This window comes from Serinus canaria, chromosome 3 (assembly GCF_022539315.1).
Source record: "Serinus canaria isolate serCan28SL12 chromosome 3, serCan2020, whole genome shotgun sequence".
Classification (NCBI taxonomy): domain Eukaryota; kingdom Metazoa; phylum Chordata; class Aves; order Passeriformes; family Fringillidae; genus Serinus; species Serinus canaria.
Window position 1 is genome coordinate 41475803 of NC_066316.1, and position 25201 is coordinate 41501003.

The 25201-nt window shown below is 43.1% G+C and overlaps 2 protein-coding genes across 5 annotated transcripts in view; one reads left to right on the forward strand and one right to left on the reverse strand.

Moving 5' to 3' along the window:
• GNPAT (glyceronephosphate O-acyltransferase) lies at positions 1-24218 on the reverse strand. Of its 4 annotated transcripts, none has more exons than XM_050971921.1 (19): positions 23967-24218; positions 20397-20585; positions 17823-17999; positions 16849-16978; positions 15115-15242; positions 14588-14663; positions 13860-14011; positions 13639-13769; positions 12748-12971; positions 10296-10541; positions 9801-9880; positions 7944-8084; positions 6972-7071; positions 6787-6880; positions 5811-5872; positions 3394-3570; positions 2250-2365; positions 930-1049; positions 1-423 (listed from the first exon to the last, which is right to left on the reverse strand). In XM_050971921.1, exons 1-19 carry the CDS (start codon positions 24201-24203, stop codon positions 259-261), a joined length of 2745 nt encoding a protein of 914 aa, XP_050827878.1. In that variant the 5' UTR covers positions 24204-24218; the 3' UTR covers positions 1-258. The 4 variants fall into 4 exon arrangements, with proteins under 4 accessions (XP_050827878.1, XP_050827877.1, XP_030091574.2 ...); XM_050971920.1 differs by having other exon boundaries at positions 20397-20588; XM_030236547.2 differs by lacking the exons at positions 1-423; positions 930-1049; positions 2250-2365; positions 3394-3570 and adding an exon at positions 4826-5513 and having other exon boundaries at positions 20397-20588.
• The window catches only part of C3H1orf131 (chromosome 3 C1orf131 homolog), a 7075-nt gene continuing 6075 nt past the window's right edge, over positions 24202-25201 (forward strand). The window contains exons 1-2 of the mRNA XM_050971880.1: positions 24202-24329; positions 24379-24760. Coding sequence (XP_050827837.1) covers positions 24202-24329; positions 24379-24760 — 510 coding nt within the window. The remainder of the gene's footprint in view (positions 24330-24378; positions 24761-25201) is intronic.

Consider the following 25201-nt stretch of genomic DNA (forward strand, 5'->3'; position numbering starts at 1 on the left):
AAAGTTTTTCATCTTTATTAAATAAAGTTCCAGAAATGACATTTGAAATTAAGCTTTCTGAACAAATGCATCTGGCTTCATTACCAGATTGAAGTAAAAGCTCCTCTGGAGCACAAGAGAGGCTGTCAAGGTCTAGTTATGGCAGTTTTATCACTGTTACAGGATGCACTGTTATCAGTGACTTTGGTTCAACTACCTCTTTGCATAGTGCAGAGATGCAGTGAAACAAGTCAAGTTTTCTATTTGGATGACTCAACTTCATAAAGTGCAGCCCATGGAATAGTCTTGTTTCCAGATGAACTCTTCCAGGTATTCACTTCCCCCGCCGCAGCTGTCCGCACAAGTGTACACCACCAGCGTTCCCCAGTCAATGCTCTCTCCAAGGCTGTCAACCTGAAGGTGATTCAGGAGCTGTGGCATAATCTTCAAGGAAAACCAAAAGGTTTAGAGGCAGGCCACAGACTTCTTCCCTCTCCCCACTTCTCCTGAAGAACAGTCCTTGGCATAAGAATTTATATTCTCTTACACCAAAATCCCATATGAAGCGACTATGTATATGGCAGCTCAAATAAACCAAATTTGGAATTCTAGGTAAGTTTTATTTGGCCTTATAAGATTTGCCTGATTTGTGAGCCTCCCACCATTTGAAATTCCATTAGTAACTATGTTTTGCCTTTCCATGACATTGTGTTCACCATACATACACCTCTAGCATTCAAAGTTCTTGAATACTCCCAGCCAAACTTACTTATAATGCACATAATGAATTGAAAAAGCACTTAAAAGAGTAAATAAAGGCTCTGTACAATCAATCATTTAGTATAGTTTGTTGCAACTTCAACCTTCTTGCTCAAATTACAAGCCAACACCTTTACAATTAGATCTTGAGTCAGAAATACATTACCTATATTATTTTTAAATGAGCTTACCTGGAATTCAAATATCCTTTTGGCACCACATACACAATTTGGGATATCTTTTTCTTCAGGCCTATTTTCACCTGACACCCAGAGTGGACCTTCTTCTCCTCCTCTGCAGTATCTAATAATCTGAAATACAGCAGAAATTTAAGTTCTCATGACTATCCTTTCATCTTGGTATAAAATAGTGTTTAGTCACACGAAGTTGTGGATTGATCAGAAAAAGGTCAGTTCTTTAATAATGGCAAAATATCATTTGCAAATGCAGCATTCTAAATAAGACAGGTTGATTATATGAGTTTTCTTAACTATGTGAATCATGCAAGTATTCACACCATATTTTTTCAGTGATCCAGGGATCATCTGCAGTGATTTGTAACTCCCTAACCAAGGGACCTGGAAATGCAAGGTTGTGTATGCTACAAAGAGAAAGTGCAGCTGGAGAATTAGCACACAGACCTGCACACAGTTAGGAATGCAATCCAGATCTTTCTGTCTGCAGTTCTGCATCTAAATACAAGCAGACTAGCCTAATGTTCAAGAAGGTATTTTCAGACATCTCCTTTGTTTTTCAGTTACTAGCAAATCACACATTATAAGCAAAATGACACTTGGACAGATCAGTCAGTACAGAGATGGTCAAAAAGAGTGGGGCACATACCTAAGGCAGAGAAGGGAACAGACTCAAAGTCTACTTTCCGAGTGTGTACCATAACCCCTCAGCTACCAGGTAAAACATGGAGAGAATTTCTTCTTCACCACTTTGATGGACTTAGGACTGTGTCTTTTCTGAATTAAACCAGGGACCATGGTTTTGTTTGACAATGTAGCTTTTCAGCCATTTGCAGTAATAAAAAATAGCATGGGGGGAAGATTTCTGTTTTAAATAGGAGAAATTCTAAAGCCATCCTTCAACCTTAAAAACAGCCAAGCCACCCCCCAGTGCAGCTGGTGACAGTGACAGAGCTCTTTTCTGCAGTTTTTGTTCTGCTGAGAAGGAAGGCCAAAAGGGCTGCAGGCTGGGGAACAGTGCACTGGTTCCCCATGTCCTTTGATTCAAACCAAACAGGATGGTGGCTCCTTCCACACTGTGGGGGATTTCGCACCCTCGTGCCACCTCATCCTGACCAGCGTTAACGTGGCTGAGCAGGTGCTAAACTTTTACTTCAGCATGAATTAAATTCAGCACATAAGGAAGATGAGAGTGTGTGGGTTAGGTGTGTGTAGGATGAGGAGACATCCCCATTTCTAACTAGGTACAAAATGTTGCAGGTGCAGCAGGATGCTGTGTCAGAACCACTACTTTCAAAGGCTACCCCATCTTCTGACCTGCTCTGGCTCAGCAGCTACTTGTTTTTTAAACATTTGGAAGATCTTTTCTTCTTCAGTCTCATGTTTTGCCATTGCTTCCAATGTCTCTTCATCTAATGACTGAAATGCTTCATCTAAGCAAGAAAAAAGAATGGTAGAATTTACAGGCTGATAGAAGACACTAAAAATTAAGAACAGTATTAGCACATGTAAATTTATTTTTGCTTCATAAGCCATTCCTGGCATAAATGTAAGATTTTTTCTTTTCATGGCATGTTAAGATTTGGTCACACACAGGTCCATTTACTAGTTTTAGTTGCATTTTAAACACAAATGTCAGTATTGGAATACTGGAAAGGGAAGGGGTTAATCTAGCAAAGTTTATGACCCCCAACAGGTATCACTGAGACTACAGAACTTTCAGGACACCACATGTGAAAAAGGCCCACATGCTGCATATGTGCCAGACTTCCGTTTTTAGCACTGGAGAGTGTATCTGTTACACTCCAACAGCCACATGAACTGGAGGCACTAAACACTTGAGACAGCTTTGGACCACAGTAAGGGACCACCAAGAACCCAGCATCCTTCCCTGGCACCACCACAAACTCTGCACCCTGGGTGTGTTCAAAGCCAGTGTGGTTGCAGCAAACCCATTGTGAATTTAGGGGGAGCAGGGAGGAAGGAGCCTGCATTTAACTGCTTCATTCAAAGTCAGTCAAAATATCCTAAAAGCAGTTTTCTGCTAGCACAGAGAAGAAAATTTTATTTTCCATAAAGTGACAGATTGGCTGGGCTTGACTTAGTTCAATCAAGCAATCTGATTTCAGCAGCATCCAGCAGCAGATGCTCAGTTCTGTCCTTCTCACTTGAGATGTTCCTGGCCTATTGGAAGCACACAGGGACACAGTGTAACTCTGAGCTATCTGCAGCAACAGCTGCTCCAACAGCTTCTGGGGGTCAGAGCTCAGTAAGTCTCTCCCATAAAAGCATCTTATATTATGGGATGTCTAAAACAAACTAGCATTGCAAATGACTGCACATTTAGCCTTTTTTCACCAGAAGTTTACAAGGAACACTTTAAAATCACAGTATTTGATATTTTAATGATGTGATAACAGGCATAACTGGGAAGAATGACAGGCAGCATTTTATTTCTGACCTGCAGTGCCTGCAGCTCCAAGTTCCTCTTGTTCTTTTGCTCCCTTTGATGTATCTTCAGCTCCTTGTTCATCATCAGTGCTGTCAGCCGGAAATTCTGGTTCCTCAGGTTCTATCAAAATTTCATATTCCGGAAAAAGGAATTCGTTATGCTCTGGAATTGCATCTGCCGAGTCATCTAGAAAACAGAAGACAGACACCACTTCACAACATCATCTCGTATTTCACGTCCTTCTTCCCAAAAGCTACACAGCAAACTACACAGCAGAAACATTGGATGAGCAACAAAGATTTACATCACTGCTAAACCTGACGTGAATGTAAGAATGTTAAGGACAGTGGAAAACTGCAACAGGCGTCCTGTTGCTTTGAACCTCTGTAAATCCAAGTGGCGTGGAAGGCAGACCAAACAGTGTTAGCAGCAGCACTTAAGAACTCAAGAGCTGAGGCTCGGCAGCTCGGTGCATTATTAACCACAGCCTGTCAGTTCTCCGGTTGCAGAGGACCCCGATGGCCGCGGACCCACCTCCGGCGGCGTGCTGCCCGCAGGAGCGGCGGTGCCCTCGCCGCCAGTCCAGCGCCTGGTGCTCGGGCCCGCAGTAGGCGGCGCGGCGGCAGCGCCCGCAGCAGCGCGGCCCGAGGCAGCCGCAGACGCGGCAGAGCGCGGCGCCGCTGCCCAGCCGCCGCGGGGGCGCGGGGGCCGGGCCCGGGGGCGGCTCCTCGGGGGGCGGCTCCTCGGGGTACGTGTCGTTCCGCCGCGGCAGCTGGTTCCGGAACACTGCGGGCGAGACAAGCCGGTCAGCGGGGCGGCGGCCGGCGGCCCTCGCCCCGTCCTTCCCCGTGTCCTCGCGCCTCACCGCGGAAGGGCCCGCTCGGGCCCGCCGGTCGGTAGCAGGCGGGACCGCGGCAGGCGAACACGAAGAGGGTGCGGTGGAAGGCGTCGGGGCGGCCCGACAGCGGCGCGTACAGCTGGAGCAGGAAGGCGCAGGGCTGCTGGCAGCGGCCGCAGCGCAGAGCGGCGGGGCCCGGCAGCCCGGCCTCGCCCAGCCACGCCGGCCGGCCCCCGACTTTGCTGGGGAAGTAGGTGCTGTGCAGCCGCCAGGCACCGCCGGGGCCCTCCGCCGCCGCCGCGAAACCCAGCTCCACGCCGGGAGCCATGCCGCTTCCCGTCGGCCGCCGGGCACCGAGAGGGGCGGGCGCTCCGCCGGCCCCGCCCAGCCTGGCCCGGCCCCGCCGGCAGCGGCCCCGCTCAGCCCCGCCCCACCCGGCTCCGTTCCGGGCTCAGCCCCGCCCGGTCCCGGCTCCGCCTTTGTAACACGGCAGCAGGGAGCGGAGTGGGAAAAATAAAAACCGTGGAACACGAGGGCAGAACTCTGCCGCCTCAACGGACAGCGCAGTCAGCGGTGAGACGGGGGGAAGAGACGACAGACACGTAATCGACGGTGCTTTAATTCAATGTTTAAATATAACATTCATTAAGTAATTAAAATAATGCCAAGCTGCCTTAAAAAAAAAAACAAAACAAAACAAAAAAAAAACCAACAAAACCAAAACCAACCCAAACACAAAATTCCAAAACACAAAACCCAACACATTTATCAGTTCTGGTTATTGCCCAAGGTTTGATTTGTGCTCTTCATTCATGAGGGCCTTGCCTTACATTTAGCCAGCCAGCAATGGTTTTTTTTTAATTACTAATTTTAATAGCAAGTTTTTAATTCCCTGTTACATTTTCACATTCATTAAATACTTGAAACCAATCACACTAGTTACAAGTCTAGAAAAATGTATGTAGGTAGCCATTGCTGTGCACATCTCTTTCAATATTTTTTAAAAAAAGAGACAATGTTTAATTTGTTTTAAAAAACAAAACACGGTGAGGATGTACATACACCTCTAAGCCCCTCAGCAGCAATTCCTAAGTGGTAATGGAGAGCTGTCCAGCTGAAGAAACACCTCTATGCCTCCCACGTTTGCAGGCTGGCTGGACAGGAGGGGAACCTTGTCTGTTCCTATCCCTGCTCCAGTGGGGCAGTGGTCCATGTTCTCAGCAGGAGCTTACATCCCCTCACAGCATTCAGAGTCGTGCAGCCACAGGTTTCTGTACAGGTATCCGAGCATCTAACAAAAAAACCCACACTAAATATTTCTGACCAACATGCTGTAAACACCATGCCAATAAACTACTTACTTTACTGCCTCAGCCACTGATTGCACAGTATGTGAAATAAAGAAGGGAGATTCAAAGCTGCAGCTAATGATACCAGAAGAAGCGTTGTAAAAAAATATTACTAAGATTTTTTATGCAGTTAAGTCTACAGAATTACTAGCTAAAATCCCTACATCTAACATATGTGCATTGGCCAAAGTAATTTATAACTTGAGAAGCTCTCTTCAAATTGATTAGACAGCACTTACCAAACATGTCCAGGATTTTACTAACAGCCTCTTGATTTACATTGTAAGTGAATCCACTGGGCCTACAATTACAAAAAGTTTACTCAACAAATATTTCTTATTCCAGTAATTTCTACACAAATAATCAGAATTAAATATTTTCATAATTACATAATATTTTTCATCATACCAGCATACATATCAAATTTAAGGACAGTCATGGTTTCTTTACCTTTTCTCTCGTTCACAGTCCCCAAATTCTGTTGCACTCAATTTATTCCTTTTACTTGAAAGGGGAATTTAGCTATAGACATTTACCTTAACTTATTTCATGAACAGAGGCATAAGGAAATAGCTCAGGTCATCAGCTGCCAACTATGTTCTGTGAAACACTGAAGACAATGCAGGGACTTGTTCTATTGGGCACTTCCATGACCATATTTTAAACACAGTAAGGAGCACCACAACACAAATTCATTTGATAACAGAATAACACACATAATACAGCAACAGGTGCATTTTAATCTTAGGCCTATAAACCATGAACTGTGTAAAAAGAGTCAAATGATTAAGCTTTCAGTTAAATTGCTTTGAGATGAGTTCAATACTGAAGTCCCCCAAAACTACCAGTATTCCTGATTATTGCTTACATTGCCTCACAAGGCTTACTGTAGCACACAGTATTACAAATAAGCAGTGCTGTTCTTTTCTTATCAGAGTCTTGGGAGAAAAGTTGAAAACCAAAAGGTAAAGGGAATCAGAAGCAGTCTAATAGTGAGTTAATGAATTTTGTTGTTAGGTCCCACAGGAGTCTTTCCACTATGAGGGCATGCCATTCCACTTCCACATCATGTACAGAAAGGAACTATTGGGTCTTCTCTATGACTCCAGTCAACCTCTGGTGCTCAGGCAGTTGGGGTTCTGCTGTTCTACTAGGAGCTCAGACAATAAGAATTGCCACTAAGATTTCTATACACAGATATCTAACTTTACTTACATTTTCTTCTTCTTCACTGCACCCAGTTGCACAAGAGCTGATAAGGCATTTTTCTGCATGTCAGAAGACAGTGCTTCATAACATTGTGTACTCCCTATGGAGACGGTAGAAACAATTAAAATTTTTATAATTTTCAATTAACAGGCTACTCTTGTAAAATCATATTGAGAAACAGCTTTACACACCCTTCTCAAGAAGTTGAAAAACAAAGTTGCGGACTCCGGGTATAAACTGCTTCTCGGTAAATGCTTCTTTCATTTCCTTTGAGAGGTATCTGAAAATTAACTAACATTTTCAAGAAAATGAGCATTCCTTTCTTTTAGATTGTCAGCTTGCAATGAGTTATAAACAGACATGTCCTTGTAAGTAATACTATTCCACTCTGAAAAGCATAGGAAAGGAACTCAAAAGGCACCATTGCATAGGGCATCTGAAAGTTTTATTATTGTTTTACAGGTAAGAGAATCCCAACATTAAAATAAGACTCCATATTTCTATAATAGCTACCTTAGACATTAATTTTACTTTCTTGTTCTTACAACCAAAAACACTTTAACTTTTTTAAAGCAATACCTGTTCTGAAGATGAGAAAAAATGGGCACATCAGTACACCTCACACATCAGATCACAAACTACATTCCACTATGTTAAACACCTACAGTCTCACCAATCTTGTACTGACTTACCTGAGATTTTAGCCTTCTGGGTTTGTATGTATTACTTACTACAGGAATGCAAATGTTTAATTTTATCAGAATTTAAAGAGAAATGGGTGGAATTAATGACTCCCATAAAAGCTATCGGATAGGAGATGCAAACTCATTTCCAAACCTGGCAGGACAACCCACATAAAATGAATTAAGCAAGAGCTCCTCATAAAAAAGAACAATGAACCTGTTAACAGCACACTCCCTATGAATCTTATAAACCCCCAATGAGCCATCACATTACACAGTAGTTACTACTTTGGTAAATTGGACAAGTCTGAGCCAAAAGCTAAAACTGGGATCCTTGGGGAAGGGTGGTGTTTAAGGTTTATTACTGCTGTTTCTTAACTTTTGCATTTCTCAGCCTATTTACACAGAAGTATCACAGCTCTCTTACTTTCCCTACAAACCACAGGAAGAAAAGAGATCATTTTCTGAAGGACAACATACCTGGTAACCTTCCACAAAAGGTCTGAACATAGCTGACAAGAAAGACACTGTACCACTTCCTTTGTCAGTAGGGTAAATCTCCTGTTGACTCGTTTGAATGGCATCACATTTTGTGAGTAGAAAACATCCTTCCTCAAAATCCTGGGCAAGAAATGCATAACTAAAATTCTAACATTTACAGAAGTGCAGCTTCCACTTCCCACAAAATCATCAACAGAAACCACAACAGGGCACCACTTTCATTTCTGAACTCAGCTGTCAAGAGACTTGAACCAAAATTTTCCTGTCTCCCAAAAATACCCATATAAAAAGGCAGTAGGAAAATATTCTTAAACACAGCAGTCCCTCAATGCACAACAGACCTTGGCCCAAAGAAAGTGGCTGTAGCTGCTATTGCAACAGCCAGACTGAGCTTCCTCAGGATTTTGTCAAAACAAAGTCAGGTTGTCCAGTTTAGGGTTTTTTCCTGTGGGTGTTTTTTATTTATCACTTTTTAAACTAAGGGTTTGCCTTTATCTCATGCCCAGTGTTTGCAATAAATGATAATACAGATCACTGACCTGCCCTCTACCAAAGAGAAAACAAATGGTCAAAAGTTACAAAGTATGGAAATGTCAAGGTCAAAACCATTTTACTGCCAATAAGGGCAAAAGGGGGACAGATTACGCAGAGGGATGGGACAAGGACATGACAAACATATCAGTGAATAAAGCAGTGAGTGGGTGGCTGAAAGATCCCTTAGCATCACAGCCAACTCTTTCATCTGACTCCAGCAAAGTCAGTCATAGCCAGCCACCTTCCTGCTCCCTGCCACTTTCTGCTATTTCAGGAAAGCTGAAAGAGGCAAAAATTGTCAACAAAACTTAACAGTGCCAGTCAGCCTTTAAAAAAGGCCCAATTCTCATTTATATAAAAATTGATGGGATTTTAATACATTTGCAAGTCTTGAACATTCTTGTGAAAATTATCTCTTTTTTAATGCAGGAAAGATCATAACTATCACCATCATATATTTGTCCTCAGCATTGATAAAAATAACATGTCACCAGTTTAAAATCCAATTAAAAACTACACATACCAATTTATATTGGGTATGAGGCTGAACCAGCTTTCTAACTGAAAAACTTCTTTTCACCTGCATTTTAAGCAGGCTGGACAAGAGCCAGCTCTGACCCAGCAGGTTTGTGTACAAACTGACAGAGCAAGTCCTGCAGAGAGCCAAGGGCTCTGCAGTTTTCCCAGCTTGCCAGTATCCAGCTGTGCTAGGGGTGCACACAGGCACTGAGCCCTGGAATAAGGCAGTGTGCAGGAACAATACTGGCTTTGTCTGACTGATGCCTGCATGGGGCAGGAGGTAAAATGAGGGGAAACTCTTTTCAGTCAAAAAAGGATGCAAGTAAAGCTTCCAAAGACTCTAAGAGAAAAACTATTATGGCATTAGGAAAGCTCTAACTTCAAAAACTTTCACAGGCTGCACCCCTGACAGCATTTACACTTTATTGAAAAGACTGTTTTAATACAGATTTTCAGATCTGTGCTGGAGGACTGGAAGCTTTATGCAAAAAAGCCGATCTTGTGCTACAGTTAATTTTAATAGTTCAGAACTGGGCAATTTCATGATTTTTAGGGTTTTTTTGGGAATAGAGAAAAAAATTGCATCGGCAACCTTGTGGATTCAGACAATATTTCACAATCAAACCAAGGACCCCCATTTTAGTTCTCCCTCCCACTTACAGATCAAGGTGATATCCCTCTAGGTGTTTTTCACAGAGCACTTGTTTAGCAGAGCTCTGGAATCAGATGCTATTTTATTTGGTTGCATTACTATCAGTATTTTTGTATAAGGGATGTTTTTACCTTCAATGAAATGCCAGGAAAGAAGATGAACTCATCAGAAAAAACATCTCTCAAGAAGTTGAAGCAGCTATAGACTTCCTCTGAAAAAATATTGTAAATGCAAGTGAAGAGCCATTTACTCCTTATTTAAGAGAGTACCTACTTCAAATAAAATACGGACTTGGCATTTGAAGCATACATACAAAGGCAGAAACCCCAAGAGAACAGCAAGTACTCAAAGCACTTGATTCAACTGTTAAGAAAAGGAAAGAGTGGGGGCTTGCAGCTTCTCAGAACACGCATTAAATGCCACAATCAAATCCTATCAAAGGATCAAAGGGTAAACAAACAAAAAAAAGGCAAGCAAAATATCCCCATGCCCTCCCAACACATCCACCTTATCCCAAGCATAACAGTCTCGGATAGCTCCCACTAGCAGTCACAGGATGCTGGTGCTCCTCTCCCAGCTGATGGCACAAGGAGCAAAGCCAGCAGCTTCTCAGAGCCCCAGTGTACCTTTTCTGAAGCTGGGTGCCATCTGCAAGGCGATTGCCACCAGGGCCGGGCGCACGAAGACGTTCAGCAGCTGGTTCCTGTACGTGGCACACATGAGCACAGCCAGCGCGTGCCTGAAGACCATTTCCCCTACGGCTCCATCTTCCATTCCCTTGTCATTCAGGACCACGTGGCCATCGACAAGGCTAGCGATGTTGGAATGCAGGGTGAGGCCAGACAGGACTGCTTTTTTGGCACACAGGTTATCTAGGAGGAAAATACAACACTCAGGAAGTTGCAAAAGGGAGTATAACTCTATTGAAACAGCTCAAAATGCACCAGTGTTTCTGACACTACACCAAACATTCAGAGAGCTGTTCCAATAGAATCCATACCAGGAACTGGCAAACTAGGCATGTATGACATGGAGAGAACAAATTTCAGACATTTCTATAATTAAAACGCTTCGAATTCTTCCACTTACTAACAACTGCAAATTGTAACTGTTCCTTTGTCTCTGGAACAAATATTCTGAGCCTCCAAATAGAAAAAGGATATATCTGTTTGATGGAAACAGAGACTATGCTTCTGCTTAAGCATTTCTGACACTACAAGTTTTGAATCAGAAGTACAAATCTTTTTATAAACTTTTTCATCAACTCTCATACATAAGCAAGGCCTCATCCCAAATTAAATTTATAAAAATTTTTAGCATAAATATTGCTACATAACATGAGAAACATTCCCTGCATCAAACTGGAAACAATTTGACAAGAAAGCAATAAAACATCATATTGAACGTTAAAATACACGTTATATGTTCACAGCACCACAGGCATTTCAAATCAATATAGCCTCTGACAGAAAAAACAGATAATATCCCCTTCCTTTAACACAGATTTCATGTAGAGTCTCCTTGCATCTTATTTACTCCTTCAACCTACTTCGTTCGAGTTTTGCTAAAGCTCCCAAGTTTCTCAATGCAATAGGAAGCAGAAGTCTATGGAAGTAATTTTTACACTTCCTGTTTTGAATATAAAATTGTGCAAATGTTCTGCCTGTAATGACCAACCAGCATGACAAGTGCAGAAATAACCAGCTGTTTGGAGACCAAAGAATGGAGAGCATAGATGCAGTTGCTGGCATCAGCAAATTGGCCTTTAAAATGTATTTCTTCTTTTAAATTGACAATCCAAACCAAAACAACAAACACAGTATGTAAATGATGCCTTGAGCACAGACAGCACCCTCCAACAAAATCCACTCAGGTCTTGTCACTCCTCCACATCATTACTGTGCCTATTTGCTATTCCCTGACTACATGACAACTCTACTAAAGCAAATGCTTACTAACTGTTGCTAAGAAAATAAACAAAATAAATAAGCAAATCTGGATGTAGTATGGGGGTTTTTTTCTACTGTGTAGTAAGATTTGAAATGTTGTTCAAGTGTTGCCATGAAATTCTTACTTTTACCAGTCTGGCAGACGCAGACCTTGCCTGCATTCCCTGTAGTGCCAATCCCTGAAAGAAGTGTTTTTTTGTCCAGAGGTGACAGAGCTCTTTTATACCAGCAGAATGCTCCTATTTATTTATTGTAGTAGTGTGAGGATCCTTGATTATACTCAGGACTACAAAAGCAAAGATCCTTGGCTTAAGTCTACCTACAGCAGAAATGCACCTTAGCCACATGCATTACACAATACAGTTCCTTGCTAGCTTTACCACTTACATCCTGAGGCTCTAAAACTGCCTGTGTCACTCTGGCTCAGAGAGAGAAAATTCAAACCAAGTTTGAAAGCATAATCAGTCTTTCAGCAGCCAATATATACACTATACATATTTGCATGTATATATATATATATATATATACACACATACACACTAAACGTATATAGATATTAAAGGGGGTGTGTATATATTAATAAAACCACCAAAGAAGCCTTCTCTTCAAAAGTCATCATTGTTTCTGGAGATAAAATGAAATTTAAAAATACACAGACAACTGAGAGTTTTGATTTCCTCCTACCATTTGTTTCTGCTAGTTCTTTGCACCAGTAACAACTTATACTGTTCTCAGTACCAAGCAGGAAATGTAGCACTACATAGAGTTAGGTGGTGTAGATCAGACAACTGCCAGTGACTTACACATAGGTCAGAAAGACAGACACTACACAAACCATAGTACTCTAATATTAAAGTGCCTTAAAATTCCCTTTCACATGATAATTTCCCTCCCTTCATGATACAACAGTAAAATGTCTGCTCCATTTCCACCTAATTGTTTTTCAAAGTATTATCTTCAACATGTTAAGTCAAAACCTGTCAGGTTTCAGCATGATTTTCAGCATATCCAAAAATCCATTTATAACTCTAAGAATTCTGTAAAGCTGTTACTGTACGTTCCTTCCATAGAAATATAATTTATCTTCATAAGCAACAAGAGAAACAGAAATAACACTTTCTCTGCATACCAGGCCATTCAATGAATCCTCCAAAAGTCTGTGTTAAGCCTTTAAGCCACAGAGTCTTTTCTATTAGAAGCTCAAATTCCATAGCTGGCAAATTCTGCAGCAGGACAGCAGCAACTAGCACCCATGGGCTCAAAACCATGTTTTCTATTTGCAGGAGCTCCATTTTATAAGCTACATCACTGACAAATTCTTGGATATCCTCAGATGGCTTTTGGGGGAGATGCCTGAAAAAAACAATGCAATTTAAGGTAAAGAGCTCAAAAAGTCTAATATAAATAACAACCCTCTTTATTTCTTTCATATTGTTCCCAGATCTGTCATTTTACAGCATCTAGCATCTGTAGGGTGATTCTATGTGCTATGTAAAACAGAAGTATAGAGCAAAAGCATCAGTAGCTGCATGACAGTACCTTGAGCACAGACCTCTGTACGGATGCTGTGTATTTGCTGTCTTCAAACAAAATTCAAAAGCATTATGTTTTACAGAAAAAACTGCAAAGGCAACACAATCCAGTCACAGCTACAGCTCTCCCTGACATTGGGTCACTTAACAGCTTGCAGGAATAATGCAAGAAGTGAGAGAAAGGTGAAAATTTTAAGTGCACCACATTATCAGAAATCAAAGTTTTGCCTGGTTCATGCATCACCATTAAATTTTAAAGTGGCATCTTCTCAACACAGGGAAAGCCACAAGTAACAATTCATTTCAGAAACACCCAGTCACAAGCACAATAAGCCTCTGCTCAGATCAAACAGGTTCAGCAGTTTGAATAGACAGATGGAGGGAGGTGAGAGAAGATGAAAACAAAGTACAAGAGAACATCTTAGTTCACATAGGTGTAGATTAAACCAGTGTTTTTCCTGTGCATACACCATGGAAAGATGTGGTACCTGGGAACCAAATTGTATGGGCACCGATTGATCCTGCCAGATGCCAAGGTTCTGAGGGATACTGGCTGGCCAACGTAGATATGTATGGTACCAAAATTGTCACTGAGAATTCTCCTGGCTTTTAACAACCCCTATGAAAACAAGAAGAGGAAAACTTAAATCCTGGTGCTACAGGGTGTGTACAAGTCCACTTCTGTTCTGTTCTTAAGGAATTTACATACAGATGTAGATTCTTTGGGCTTTGGGACTCCTAGGAGTTCATATGCATAGAGAGATTCTTCTAATATCCTCTCATAGCTGATGCTGATGGGAACAAGATAGGTGTCAAAGACTTCACGTTTGAAAAAGGGTTCCATCACAATGCTGAGAAGACCTGCCAATTGGGAAAAAAACATTAATCACCTGTCTCTTTCAAAGAGGGAAAAGCAACTGCAATTTAACTTTGAAAAGGATATCTCTGTATTTTAGAAACTGCTAATAGGTATGCACTGTGCCTGTTCTCTCTTCAAGGAAGCAGAAGCCAAGCCTTAAAACACAGAGTAAATGGAAGCAACACTCTTGGACAGCTGTTTGTGCTCTTTCAGCAGCACTGCTCTGTGCTTGCACAGCATCTTCCTTCCAAAGATTCCCCATTGCTTTTACAGTTAGAACTACAATATTTCCCTGCTGGCCAGGGGATGCCTATTGTCTAGGAAAAAAATGGTGAAGAGTTATTGAATTTAGTACACAATGGGGCAAAGGGAGCAAAAGCAGTAGAGTGCAAGTGAAATGTATTGCTGTTCTTTGTATATGGCCTTGGAACCCAGCCATGGTGTTTTCCAAACTCCAGCAGACTTTCCCAATTTCCCGCTACTTTAACATCTCTTTCTATCCAAAGAACTTACAAAGCACATAGGCACTAATGAAAACACTAATAATATTAGGAGTTCCATATCTTAAAAAAACATACCAAATTTTGGAGTCAGAGTCTTGGCAGTGCGGCTTCTAGTCCCCTCAAGGAAAAATTCAATCGGGGCATAGCCACTCTTCAAAAGTAAAACAAACAAACAAAATCCAGTCAGAAAAACCATTTCTTCTTTATTGCCCACAAATAGTTTTAAGTACTTCAAATATAAGTAAGTTGTTTTTTTAATGAAAGACAAACATCTCTAACTTCAGTCATCTGTAAGCCTACATTAATCTAATGTATTTTCCGTATAGTTTAATTAATGAAAATATTGTGTCTGTCACAAGATATGGGCACACAATCCAAAGCAACTGATAAGCAGTAATTTGTGGATCCCTTACTGAAGTGTGTAATAATAATAGAGGGCACACATGGTCTTCACCTACAGGAAATCTGAGGTAAAAAGCACCTACTCAGATGACCATGAAGACTTTCAGTCACACAGCCAAGACATCCTGCATATCTCACAAGAATTGTTCCAACAGAGTATTTCTTAAGTACGCATTCTGAGATCTCAGCAAGTTATTTACCCTTAACATCGTTTTTACATATTCAGCAAACACTGCCCAGTAGAGTCTGTTCCCACCGAAGGAACGTCGCATAAAAAAGGCACCTGCCCTTCGTAGCAGCTCACCGACTATTTTCATTCCTAGGAAATCTGAAAAACAATCAAAACCACAACAAAAAATTTACTGATTAATATCAGCCAGCAGAATCAACCACAAAATTTCTATCACACTGATTACCAGAATACAGAAGATCTCTTTCAAGGATTCCTTTGTTGCCAACACATTTATTTGCTTTCAAATTGTCTAGCTCAAATGACTTATACAGACAAGAATGGCATATTATAATATGCTTTCCATTTTTTTAAGCTGCATTCACTTAGAGAGCAATTTATTTTCATAATTTAGATGGCCAGAGTTCAGCCATAATAAAGACTAAGTTTCTCAAGTGCATTGTCTTACTCTTACATCTTTAGAAAAAAGCAGCTCCTACTGAACATATTCCAGAAGACACAGAAATTAGGCAGCCAATTAAACTACATTAGACCTTCTATGATCCTGACTCATCATTTTGGGGGATGTACACCAAAACAGCTAAAATTATTTTATAATTTTTCAGTTTTAAGCAATGATAGTAAATGCTTAACTTGTCAAAAGCAGGAAGAAACACTTAACGTTAACAAAGTTCTTATGGAAGCATTTAAAACGAGTCCACACATAAGCTGGCAACATTTGTATGGCAACGCCATTCCAACCTTCTTGCCACCTCAATCTATGAAACACTGGAGAACAGATATTCACTCAGTCAAATAAATTCACATTTCTAGTTGCTACACTGACAATGTCACAGGTGCCAGAAACATCATCCCAACACCAGCTACATTCCTGCTAATGTACTGTATGAGGATGTACTGGCAACTGTTTACCTTCCCTTAGCTAATCCCTACAGATCTCTCTGTATGCTTGAAGCCAAGAGATAACTAATAAAGCAAAGGCACTTACCACCTATATCACGAGAGTCTCTCCTCTCAGCACAAGTGCTGATTTGAGAGTGACTTTGTAAACCACATCTTGTCAACCTCTAACATGATACGCAATTATGAAATACAACTACAACCACAGAGAACTGTGTTTTCTCCAGAAGAATTTAAAATAATACACATGTGCAGGCAGCATCAAGCTAAAAGCCCCTAATTCTTTAGCAGAACTTTGACCCTAAAGCACCCAAAGCATTCAAAAAATGTTAATCATGAAAGAAAATCTTGTAAGCTAAACTAATAGTATCTTAACATTCTATTTTGAGGTCCAAAACTCAAAAATACTCTAATCCAAGTCACTAAAGGATTTATTTGCTATAGGCATGAAGTGTCTGGTACTTTGTATCTGGCTGCTGTGACTGCACTTTAAACTGCATGAAGTATCACAAAAAGTTCTGCATCCACAGTAGCACCTGGCAAGTTCTTCCCTTTTACCAGGCTACGAAAGCAAATAGAAGTATTCTTCACAACCCTTATCTTTGCCCCAGCCTCAGGTCTACAGATGGGGTACTTCTGGGTGAACTTGCTAAGAAAACAATTCACCTTTGGCAGGACTCAGCACCAATGAGAAGCCTTCAGACACTATAAGCAACTTACTCAAGGAGGATTTAACAAGATATATTTGGAACAGAAGTTAAACACACAATTACTTAGAGCTGCAGCTACCAGAGAATGCTACCAATTCTCTGAACCCTGAAAACATTGTTAAAAACATACTTGCCTATTCCTGCTGCAATGACAGGCAAGGCCAAATCATACGTGTATAGCAAATAAGACAGCATCAAAAAGTCTACGTAGCTTCGGTGGCTGGGTAGCAGCACCACGGGATGCTCCTGAATAGCGTGTTGCAACTGGAAAAGAACAGTGCAAACAATATTGTCCCAATATTTACTGACTGTTGAAATTTGCAAATACTAGACCTGCACAGGGCTTAAGGCAAACAAAACCCCATTGGCTTGAGAGTTGTTTCTCTGTCCACACAATCAATACAGATCTTTCAGCACAGAACCCATTGGAAATTGGGAGCAGCTGTTTCCAGAGTAGCAACCTGAAGCTCACAAGCATCACAGGACTCAAAAACTAGGGGCACCCCATCATGGGATAGTCTAATTCCAATCCCTTTTGATGGGGATGGGAAACCAAATAGGGGCTGTCAGGACTGACATTGCTGACTTCCAGGGAATGCACTGCACCCTCCAGAACCAATATGCTGAAATGAAATAGGGGGACAAAGGTTCCCAGAAACTGAGGAAAACCTAAAGCATCTTGTGCCTCAGAGGTGCACAGTGTTTCACCACACTTAGTTGTATGAGGGTTTTGCTGAACAGCCATGTAATATTTTATTGTGACCCTCAATTCAGCTAAATGCATTATTATTTTATAATATCAGATAGAAAACACTCTCTCAGTGGCTGATATAACATGCTCACAGGCACATGGTATTCCTTATTAGAGGAAGCATTTGGAAAAAAAACAAAAAAATCCTGACAGCTGTTTGCCTCTAAAATGCTTACATTTCACCTGCCTTTCCTCCCACATTTACTAAGAAAAGCACCAAAAAACAAAAGTGAGTGCAGTCTTTTCTTTTTTTTTTTTTTTAGAGGGTATTTTTCACATTTGTTATTTGTGATTAGAGCTCTTGTCCAAGTGACTGGTCTGAAAATATTTTAACTTTTTCCTCCCACCAGTACTCACTCTCTGCATTCCTTCTTCATTCACACAAACTCTCTGGAAAAGCTGTTTAAATATTTTGCTCAGAGTGAAGGCAAAAAATCTGACAGCTCCTAGTTGCATACGGTGGCCCATCTCATCCAGGATTTCTGTGGCTTCTTCTTGAATAATATCAGGTGATTCTCCCATTTCTTTTGCTAACTAAGGAGAAACAAAAACAGCAATGACAAATTGTTCCCTTCTCCTTGCCCATGCACACCGTTCTAATGTGCCACAGCTACTATGGGAGAACTACTGCAATAGTCCACAAGATTTTGTTTTATGGGATAGGTGCGGATCTAGTCATACAGAATCTGTTTGGTGCCAGCCAACAAAGCCAAGTTAAAGCTGCTTAAAAAACAAAATAACCTTGGATGTCAATGGTGGGGGGAGGACATACAACAATCCTCCCCCCATATGAATGTTTTAACTTGCAGCATATTCAGAAGATATTTAAGTTCAAAGAATATTTCCTACACTATCAGTCTGAAGAAGACTCTGTGCATTTTTCTTTAAACAGTAAAATGAAGTCTGTGTTTGTAGAGACAGTCAAAATGTAAATATTTTAAGTGCATTTGGGTTAGAGTTTACAAAGAACCTCAGCCATATCACACTTCCATTTCTTTATGATGCATTCCTTTGGTAATGGAGAGCTGAACTGCACACAAAGCAGTGTGTCTACCACTGTGCATATCAATGATCTTTCTTCTGTTGCCATGCACATTCCCTTTTGAAGTTCCTTGAAACAGACTTAAATAATGGCCATCCCTCCAATTTGGTAATTGAATCTAGAAATATTTCATTGAAAAGTTAAGCCTTTTACTGTTATGGAATAAGGACCATGACTTTTACTCAACCCAGAGGAGGAAATGAAAGGAATATCAGAAGAAAAAGCCTCCCAAAAAGCACATCTCCGTTTGGAAGCCAGTGCTGCTTACCTATTATTTCCATTTTGTGACATATGAGAAAATCCATCTCCTTCAATCTACCTCCATATACCTTACTGTCACATCTACTAGGTCAAATGTGTTTTCTTAAATGTGTTACCCATTATCCTACATATTTCCACATGTAGTTTAAAAGGATTATTTTAGCCACTTAAAGAAGCCAAAAACTGCTTCCACTTAAGCCTGAGAAAATCAGTCTTGCTTAGAAAGCCAAAAAATTCCTCTTGTTATTCAGCAGGAAGAGATTCTGTTCTCCCTCACCAGCAAAAGGCTTACCATACATTCACTTGTGTGATTTAAGGGCAAATCCACTATGGAACTAAGAACTTCAAAATCACAAACCAAAACCCCAGACCAGTCACATAGAGAAAGCTAAAACAAACAAATGACCTTAACTTCCCACACTGAACTTTAGTAACCACAACAATTTGGCACAAGAACAAATTCAAGTACGCCTGTGTAAAGCTGTACAAACCTTGCCCAGGCAGGAGGGACCCTGATCACAGAGGGCTGGGCACATTGCCCAGGACACTCTCAGTTAGAAACTTCCAGTAACCTCTAGTGCAAAACTGGGAACCAGGCTGCAACGGACTGCTAACGCCTTTCAGCCACTCGATGCATCCAGGAAATATCCATCAAAATAATTTTCTATCAAAAAAGCACTTCAGAAGAAAACATCACACAAATATCTTTCTATCAAATCCTCTGTAAAGTATTTTCTTTAAGTAAATTTTTTCGTGTCTGGAGTTGAAAGGTTTTTTTGGCTTTCATACTACTTAGCAATCCATAATAGAAACAGAACTACTTTGTGGTGCAGAGTGACATACTTTACTTTGTCACATTATAACACATTTTGATATATCACAGGTAATACTAGCCATTAAAAGAAACAAATAGAAAAAAAATTACAGCAGCCTGTCACTCAGGACTAACCAAAACACCTTAGGTATTTCTACATGCTTGCAATTATTTTTTATGGCTACTGAAATTAGTTTATGCTGCTGATTAACACACACACATATTTCAGGTATTTAAACACAGTGCAAAGTATCAGCCAGCCTAACCATAAAATACTTTATTTGTTATAAGGTAGTGGCTGCCTTTCATGTTAGAACAAAGAACATGGCTGCATCTTAAACAGTATTTCTAATTCAAAGAATTATCTGTGATACAGAACTCTCATTTTAGTGAAAGCAGCATTTAGGACTTATTCATTAATGCATCATTAACCTATAAAATTCCTACAAGACGCCCCCAAAGTACAAAAACGTCTGCTAGGAAGGAGAGTGCTAATGTCTTTCACAATGTTGTTCTGTGGTGAGAACAGTGGAGTATCAGGAGAAAAAGAAAAAAAAAGTCAAGCACACTGGATAAATTAATGATGAAGTGTTGTATATGCAAAATTAAAACACTGTTTCATGAACCTCACAGGTTTAGTGGCAACTCCAGTATTTTCTTTTTCCTGCCAAAAGAGTTATTTATTTACTGGACCATCTTCCAAACTACAATTACCATTTTAACAAGGTCAGCAACAATCTCTTTTTCCCTGATGCCACACAAAGCTTGGCTGTGTTCAATCCACCTCATCTTAGAGCTCATTGTCCAGACTCACCTGCTTGATAACATACTGAACTTGCTCTGACTGAAGAACAGCACTTTTGATAGCGTTCGGCTTGCAAGGTGAAAGTCCCTTGTAGATCACCGGGGTGTAACATTTCATGGCGTATCTCAAGTCACTGGACAACCGTCTTTCCTCCAAAATATCCTCAAACTCATCTCTCTTCTTTGATGTGAGTTCTTTCTGCTAGGAACATACAAATGAAGAATGAGACACTGTCTCAAACTATTTGGCGACCTTCTTGGTGACAGCACCAAAATAATGATAAGCGCTACTTCTGCAACATTCGGGGTTTCTTCTTAGCTTTCAATAATGTCTGCATGCTACACTCTGAGACTGCAGGAACCAACACCACCTGCTTGCAAGAGTGATCCTGAAAGAAACTAAAAAGCAAAATAAACAAACAAAGACACACACACCCTTCCCACCCCCCAAAAAAACCCCTTCACTCTAATTCCTTTCAATTGCAAAGATCCCCAAATCACTGTATGCCATGTTACTTAATTTTTCCTCCCCCCCAAAAAAACCCTTACTCTAATCCCTTCAACTGCAAAGATCTTCAAATCACCCTATGCCATCTTACTTAATACCACTCAACAGGAAGAAACTGAGAGAAGACATGGGCTTTTAAAGCTGAAGTGCCTTGCCTCCAGCCTCTCCATAATTAATAGGTATTAACTAAAAGACTTTTGATTCCAACTCTCACAGCTTCATTAGGACAATACCATGATTCACATTATAAAAACCCAATCATAAACACACAGAAAATAATCCCTCCTACTTAAAAGTTGCATCTGGGGCCTTGGTGACTTGTAGCTTTCACACAGCTTGGTGAAAGTAAGGTACATTAAACATTATCAGGAAAGAGCAAATTTAAAAACCTCCAAATCACCTCACAGTCAGCCACAGGAATGCAATAGAGTGCACACATAGGTAAAAAGGGAGCACAGCCTCTGAGTAATCAGTACCACCACTACTAAGCAGGAAGAAACCCAGGGCATCAAGAACTAACTGTGGATCCATTCTGCTGCAAGAAATTCACACAAAACTCTTCCCTTTGAGCCAGTAGACCCTTGTGCTGGAGAGAGACTTCTCCTATCATCTCCTATATCATTACACTTTGTATGAATGACCCCTCAGTCTTCCCAAGAGTGAAACTGCATTTCTCCAAGCTTCAAACTAGCAGCAACAGCCACCAGGTAAGTAAGACAACTGGAGTAAGCCTCTCTTAAATAAAAAAATAAAAAATAATATAAAATAATAAAAAAGTATTAGTTACAATCAAGCATATTTATTAGAGGATTTTTAAAAATAAAAATGCTTATGTCTTCTTCCACAGTTCCACTTGAAGGGTAGCACTGGAAATCTTTTCATTCATTCCACCTCCCCTTTCTATATCTGACCCATGCAGAACAAAACTGATAATGAAGGATAAAACATGCTTCATGAGCTCCTTCAGTGACCTTTTCTGGTGCTGAGTGGAAAACCTGGCCAGCAAACACACAGGGGAACACCAGCAACAGACAAGCAAAATGCCCTACAGTGGCAGCTGGGATTTCAACTTTGGGAGAGGGAGTCGGGTTTCACTGCCAGCCAGCCAACCAGAGCCACATCAGCAACACTGACAGAGCAGCTGACACTTGTAGAGAGCAAACCTTTAGCTCCTGTCCATTCATCACCACAAGGTAACATTTGGTGGAACAAAACAAAACAACTCAAATCACGAATATCTCCACTTAAGAATGAAAAAAAAAATCCTTCAAAGCCTCATCTGTATCAAAAGTCAATTTTGGTTTATTGGAGGACACAGTTCCTACTATAATGTAACTGCATTAGTAGATTGTATAACTTTTCTTTCCACAGCTGCAGTTTAGAAAATTACCTCACAGTAACTGCAGAACAAACTCAACAGGGACTTTCAAAAGAATCCCATACAAGTATTAAAACTTTTAGGGGTTTTTGTCCTGTATGATTTAGCATTACAGCTTTCAACCCCTCTTCTTTCACAGCTTTCAACTGGTTAGTATTTTGCAAGAGCTGAGTAAGCTAAGATTTGTTAAGATGACTGCAAATAGTTTCTATCAGCCATCTGTTGCTGTTGACACCTTATATCAATCCCCTTGATTAAAATAAAACAAAAATGAATCCCTTATGTTGTATAATGGCAAAAAAAGCTCAAAATAGTAGCAGAAAATGACTCTAAGTATCACCTACTCAGATCAGTATGCGACAAGTCATAGCTCAGAACATCTAAGCAATGTTTATGTCAGTTACAGAAAGTTAAAATCCTGCAATCTGCAATTACGTGAAATCCAGACAAAGAAAGGCAGCACTCAGCACGGGCATGGCCAGCCACATCAGCAGTCACTGCACTGCTACAGCTGTTCCCCAGCACAACTCCTGTGAGCAGCATTTTGCAAGGGCCATGGCCCATTGAAAAATCACTTCTCTGCCTCTGCTCTTCATCTGAGGTCTTCAGACTTGATGTACAACTGAATTCCCTCCATGGCAATAGTTATTTTCACACCCTGTTCTGAAGGAGCACTTAGGGAGCCAAACCACACACTTTACCAAACACTAAAGATTTACAACTGTGCTTTTACACATTACAGCCAAGCTGCTGTTCCAGCTTCAACTGCCAGCTGGTAGAGAACACACCTGGAAAACACACTGTTGGAAACCTGGACATCAGAAGATTCAGTGCCACGTACTGTTACTGTGACAGCGGAGAAGTAGGGAAGCAAAACAGCAGGAGCCTGGAACTCCTCTGCTTCCATATAACTAGGATATGCAATGTAACGATGGTGCCCACGATGCCCTTGGGATACCAGCACACAGACAAGATACAGAAAAGAAGTTTGGGACTCTCTGTGGAAACAAGGAGCTGTTTCCCTCTCTCCCCAGTCCCCTCCTCCAAAGGCTGCTGAGAAGTAGGGTTTAGCACCCCACACCTAAACCTCCTCGTCTGCGGCTGGCGAAGGAGCTGCAGGGAACGAACAAGGTCAATAAAGTAATTTTCACTATGTAACACGGGAAAACCCGCTTCGGCCACTCCATGCCCACGACAACCTCACAGCGCTTAGTTCACCATGGCTGGCAGGACAGGCTGAAGCCCTGCGGAGCGCCCGGTGCCCGGACACCTGCCATCGCAGAGAGCCGCTCCGGGACACTGCTTCCCTACGGAGGAGACACTTCCCACCGCCCCTTGCCCAGCGGGCCTGCCGCAGCAGCTCTGAGGGGAGCCGCGGCGCTCGGGATCGGGAGCTCTGGCTGTCGCGACTGTCACGACAGGCAGTGAAGGAGCAGCCGAGGCAGCGAAGGGCGCGCGGGAAGGTGAACTGGCGAGGGGAAACGTCCGGTCCCGCCGGGGCCCGGGAGAGGCCTCGTCCCTCCCTCCGGAGCGCGATTCCCCTTCCCCAGGGACAAGAACCGGAGGTAAGGGATGGAGGGGCAGACTGCGCCAAGCGCCGTCATTCCCCTTCAGAGAGAGCGGCACTGCCGCAGCGCGGGTGAGGTGAGCAGCCCCTTCCCCGCGGCACCGCTCCCACCGCCGCTGTCGCCTACCGAGTACATGGGCGCCCCTCGCCGCGCCCGCCCGGGGGCAGCCGCCGCCTCTGTCGCCATGGTCCTGCGAGCTCCGCTGCGCCGCCCCGCGCCCCGCTCGCCCGCCCTACCCCGTCGCGCTGCCCGGCTGCCCGCCGCCGCCTCCCGCGGCGCCCATGGCCCCGCGCCGCCCCGGCCCGGCTGCCTGGTGCGGTTCGGCGGCGGAAGGCGGGGGCACCGCGCCATGGGCGGCGCCATGTCGGGTGCGACGGGAGCCGCCGGGGGTCACACGCCGGCCCGCCCGTCCGCCGCGGCAGCCATGGGACCGCGGGAGCCGCACCGCCGGCTGGAGGCGGTGCTCGGCGCCCTCTACGACCTGGGTGGGTGAGCGGGGCCGGGCCGGGCGCTGCGCCGGCAACACGGTCCTCCCTAGGGGCCGGGGAGGGGAGGGGGCAGGGCGTGGGCGCTCTGGAGCGGAGCGGCGGCGGCGCGGAGCTGACCCATGGCATGTGCTCGGCACAGGTGAGGAGCCCGGCGGCGCCCGGCGCGCTGCAGGGGACGGCGAAGCGAGAGCAGTGCCGCCGGCAGCGGAGGAAGAAGAGGAGAAGGAGGAGGAGAGACGGGAGTCGCAGCCGGCGGCGGGCGGGCGGCGCGGGGCCCGCGGCTTCTTCGGGGAGTTGCGGGCCGAGCTGAGCGCCGCCGGCAGTGCCCCGCCGGCCCCCGCCGCCCCGCCCGCCGTGGAGGTCGTGGTGTTCCGCGGGAGGAAGAGGAAGGAGCGGCGCGACCCCTCGGCAGCGCCCGCCGGCGGAGCACAGGTAGAGCCGGGCGGGCGCGGTCCCCGCTGCCCCCGAGCCGCCCCTGCCCGCAGGGTGGGCGCCGTGGGACGGGGTGCACTCCCTGGGCCGGCGCCAGCCCCCTGCCGTGCCTGGGTTTGTCCCTCTTGTCATACAGCTGCCTGGAAATCTGAATGCTTTTGGCCATCCGCGTGCTCAGCTCGATGGCATCTGGTCCTGCTGATTCCCAGTGGGGCTGCTGGAAACGGGAGCAGGATGAAGCGGGGGAGGGGGCAGGACTTGACGACCAATTTTTTCAATTTCAGATCTCTGGATAAGAATCTTGTGTTTGAAATAGGCGCATTTCAGCAAACTAAATTGATTTGCTGACAGGCCTGATGTTGCGGCAAGAAGTAAAAGAGGTGGGAGGCTAAGCCTCTTGGTTACTTCAGTGCCCAGGAGTTCTGTGTGCTGCTCTGCTCC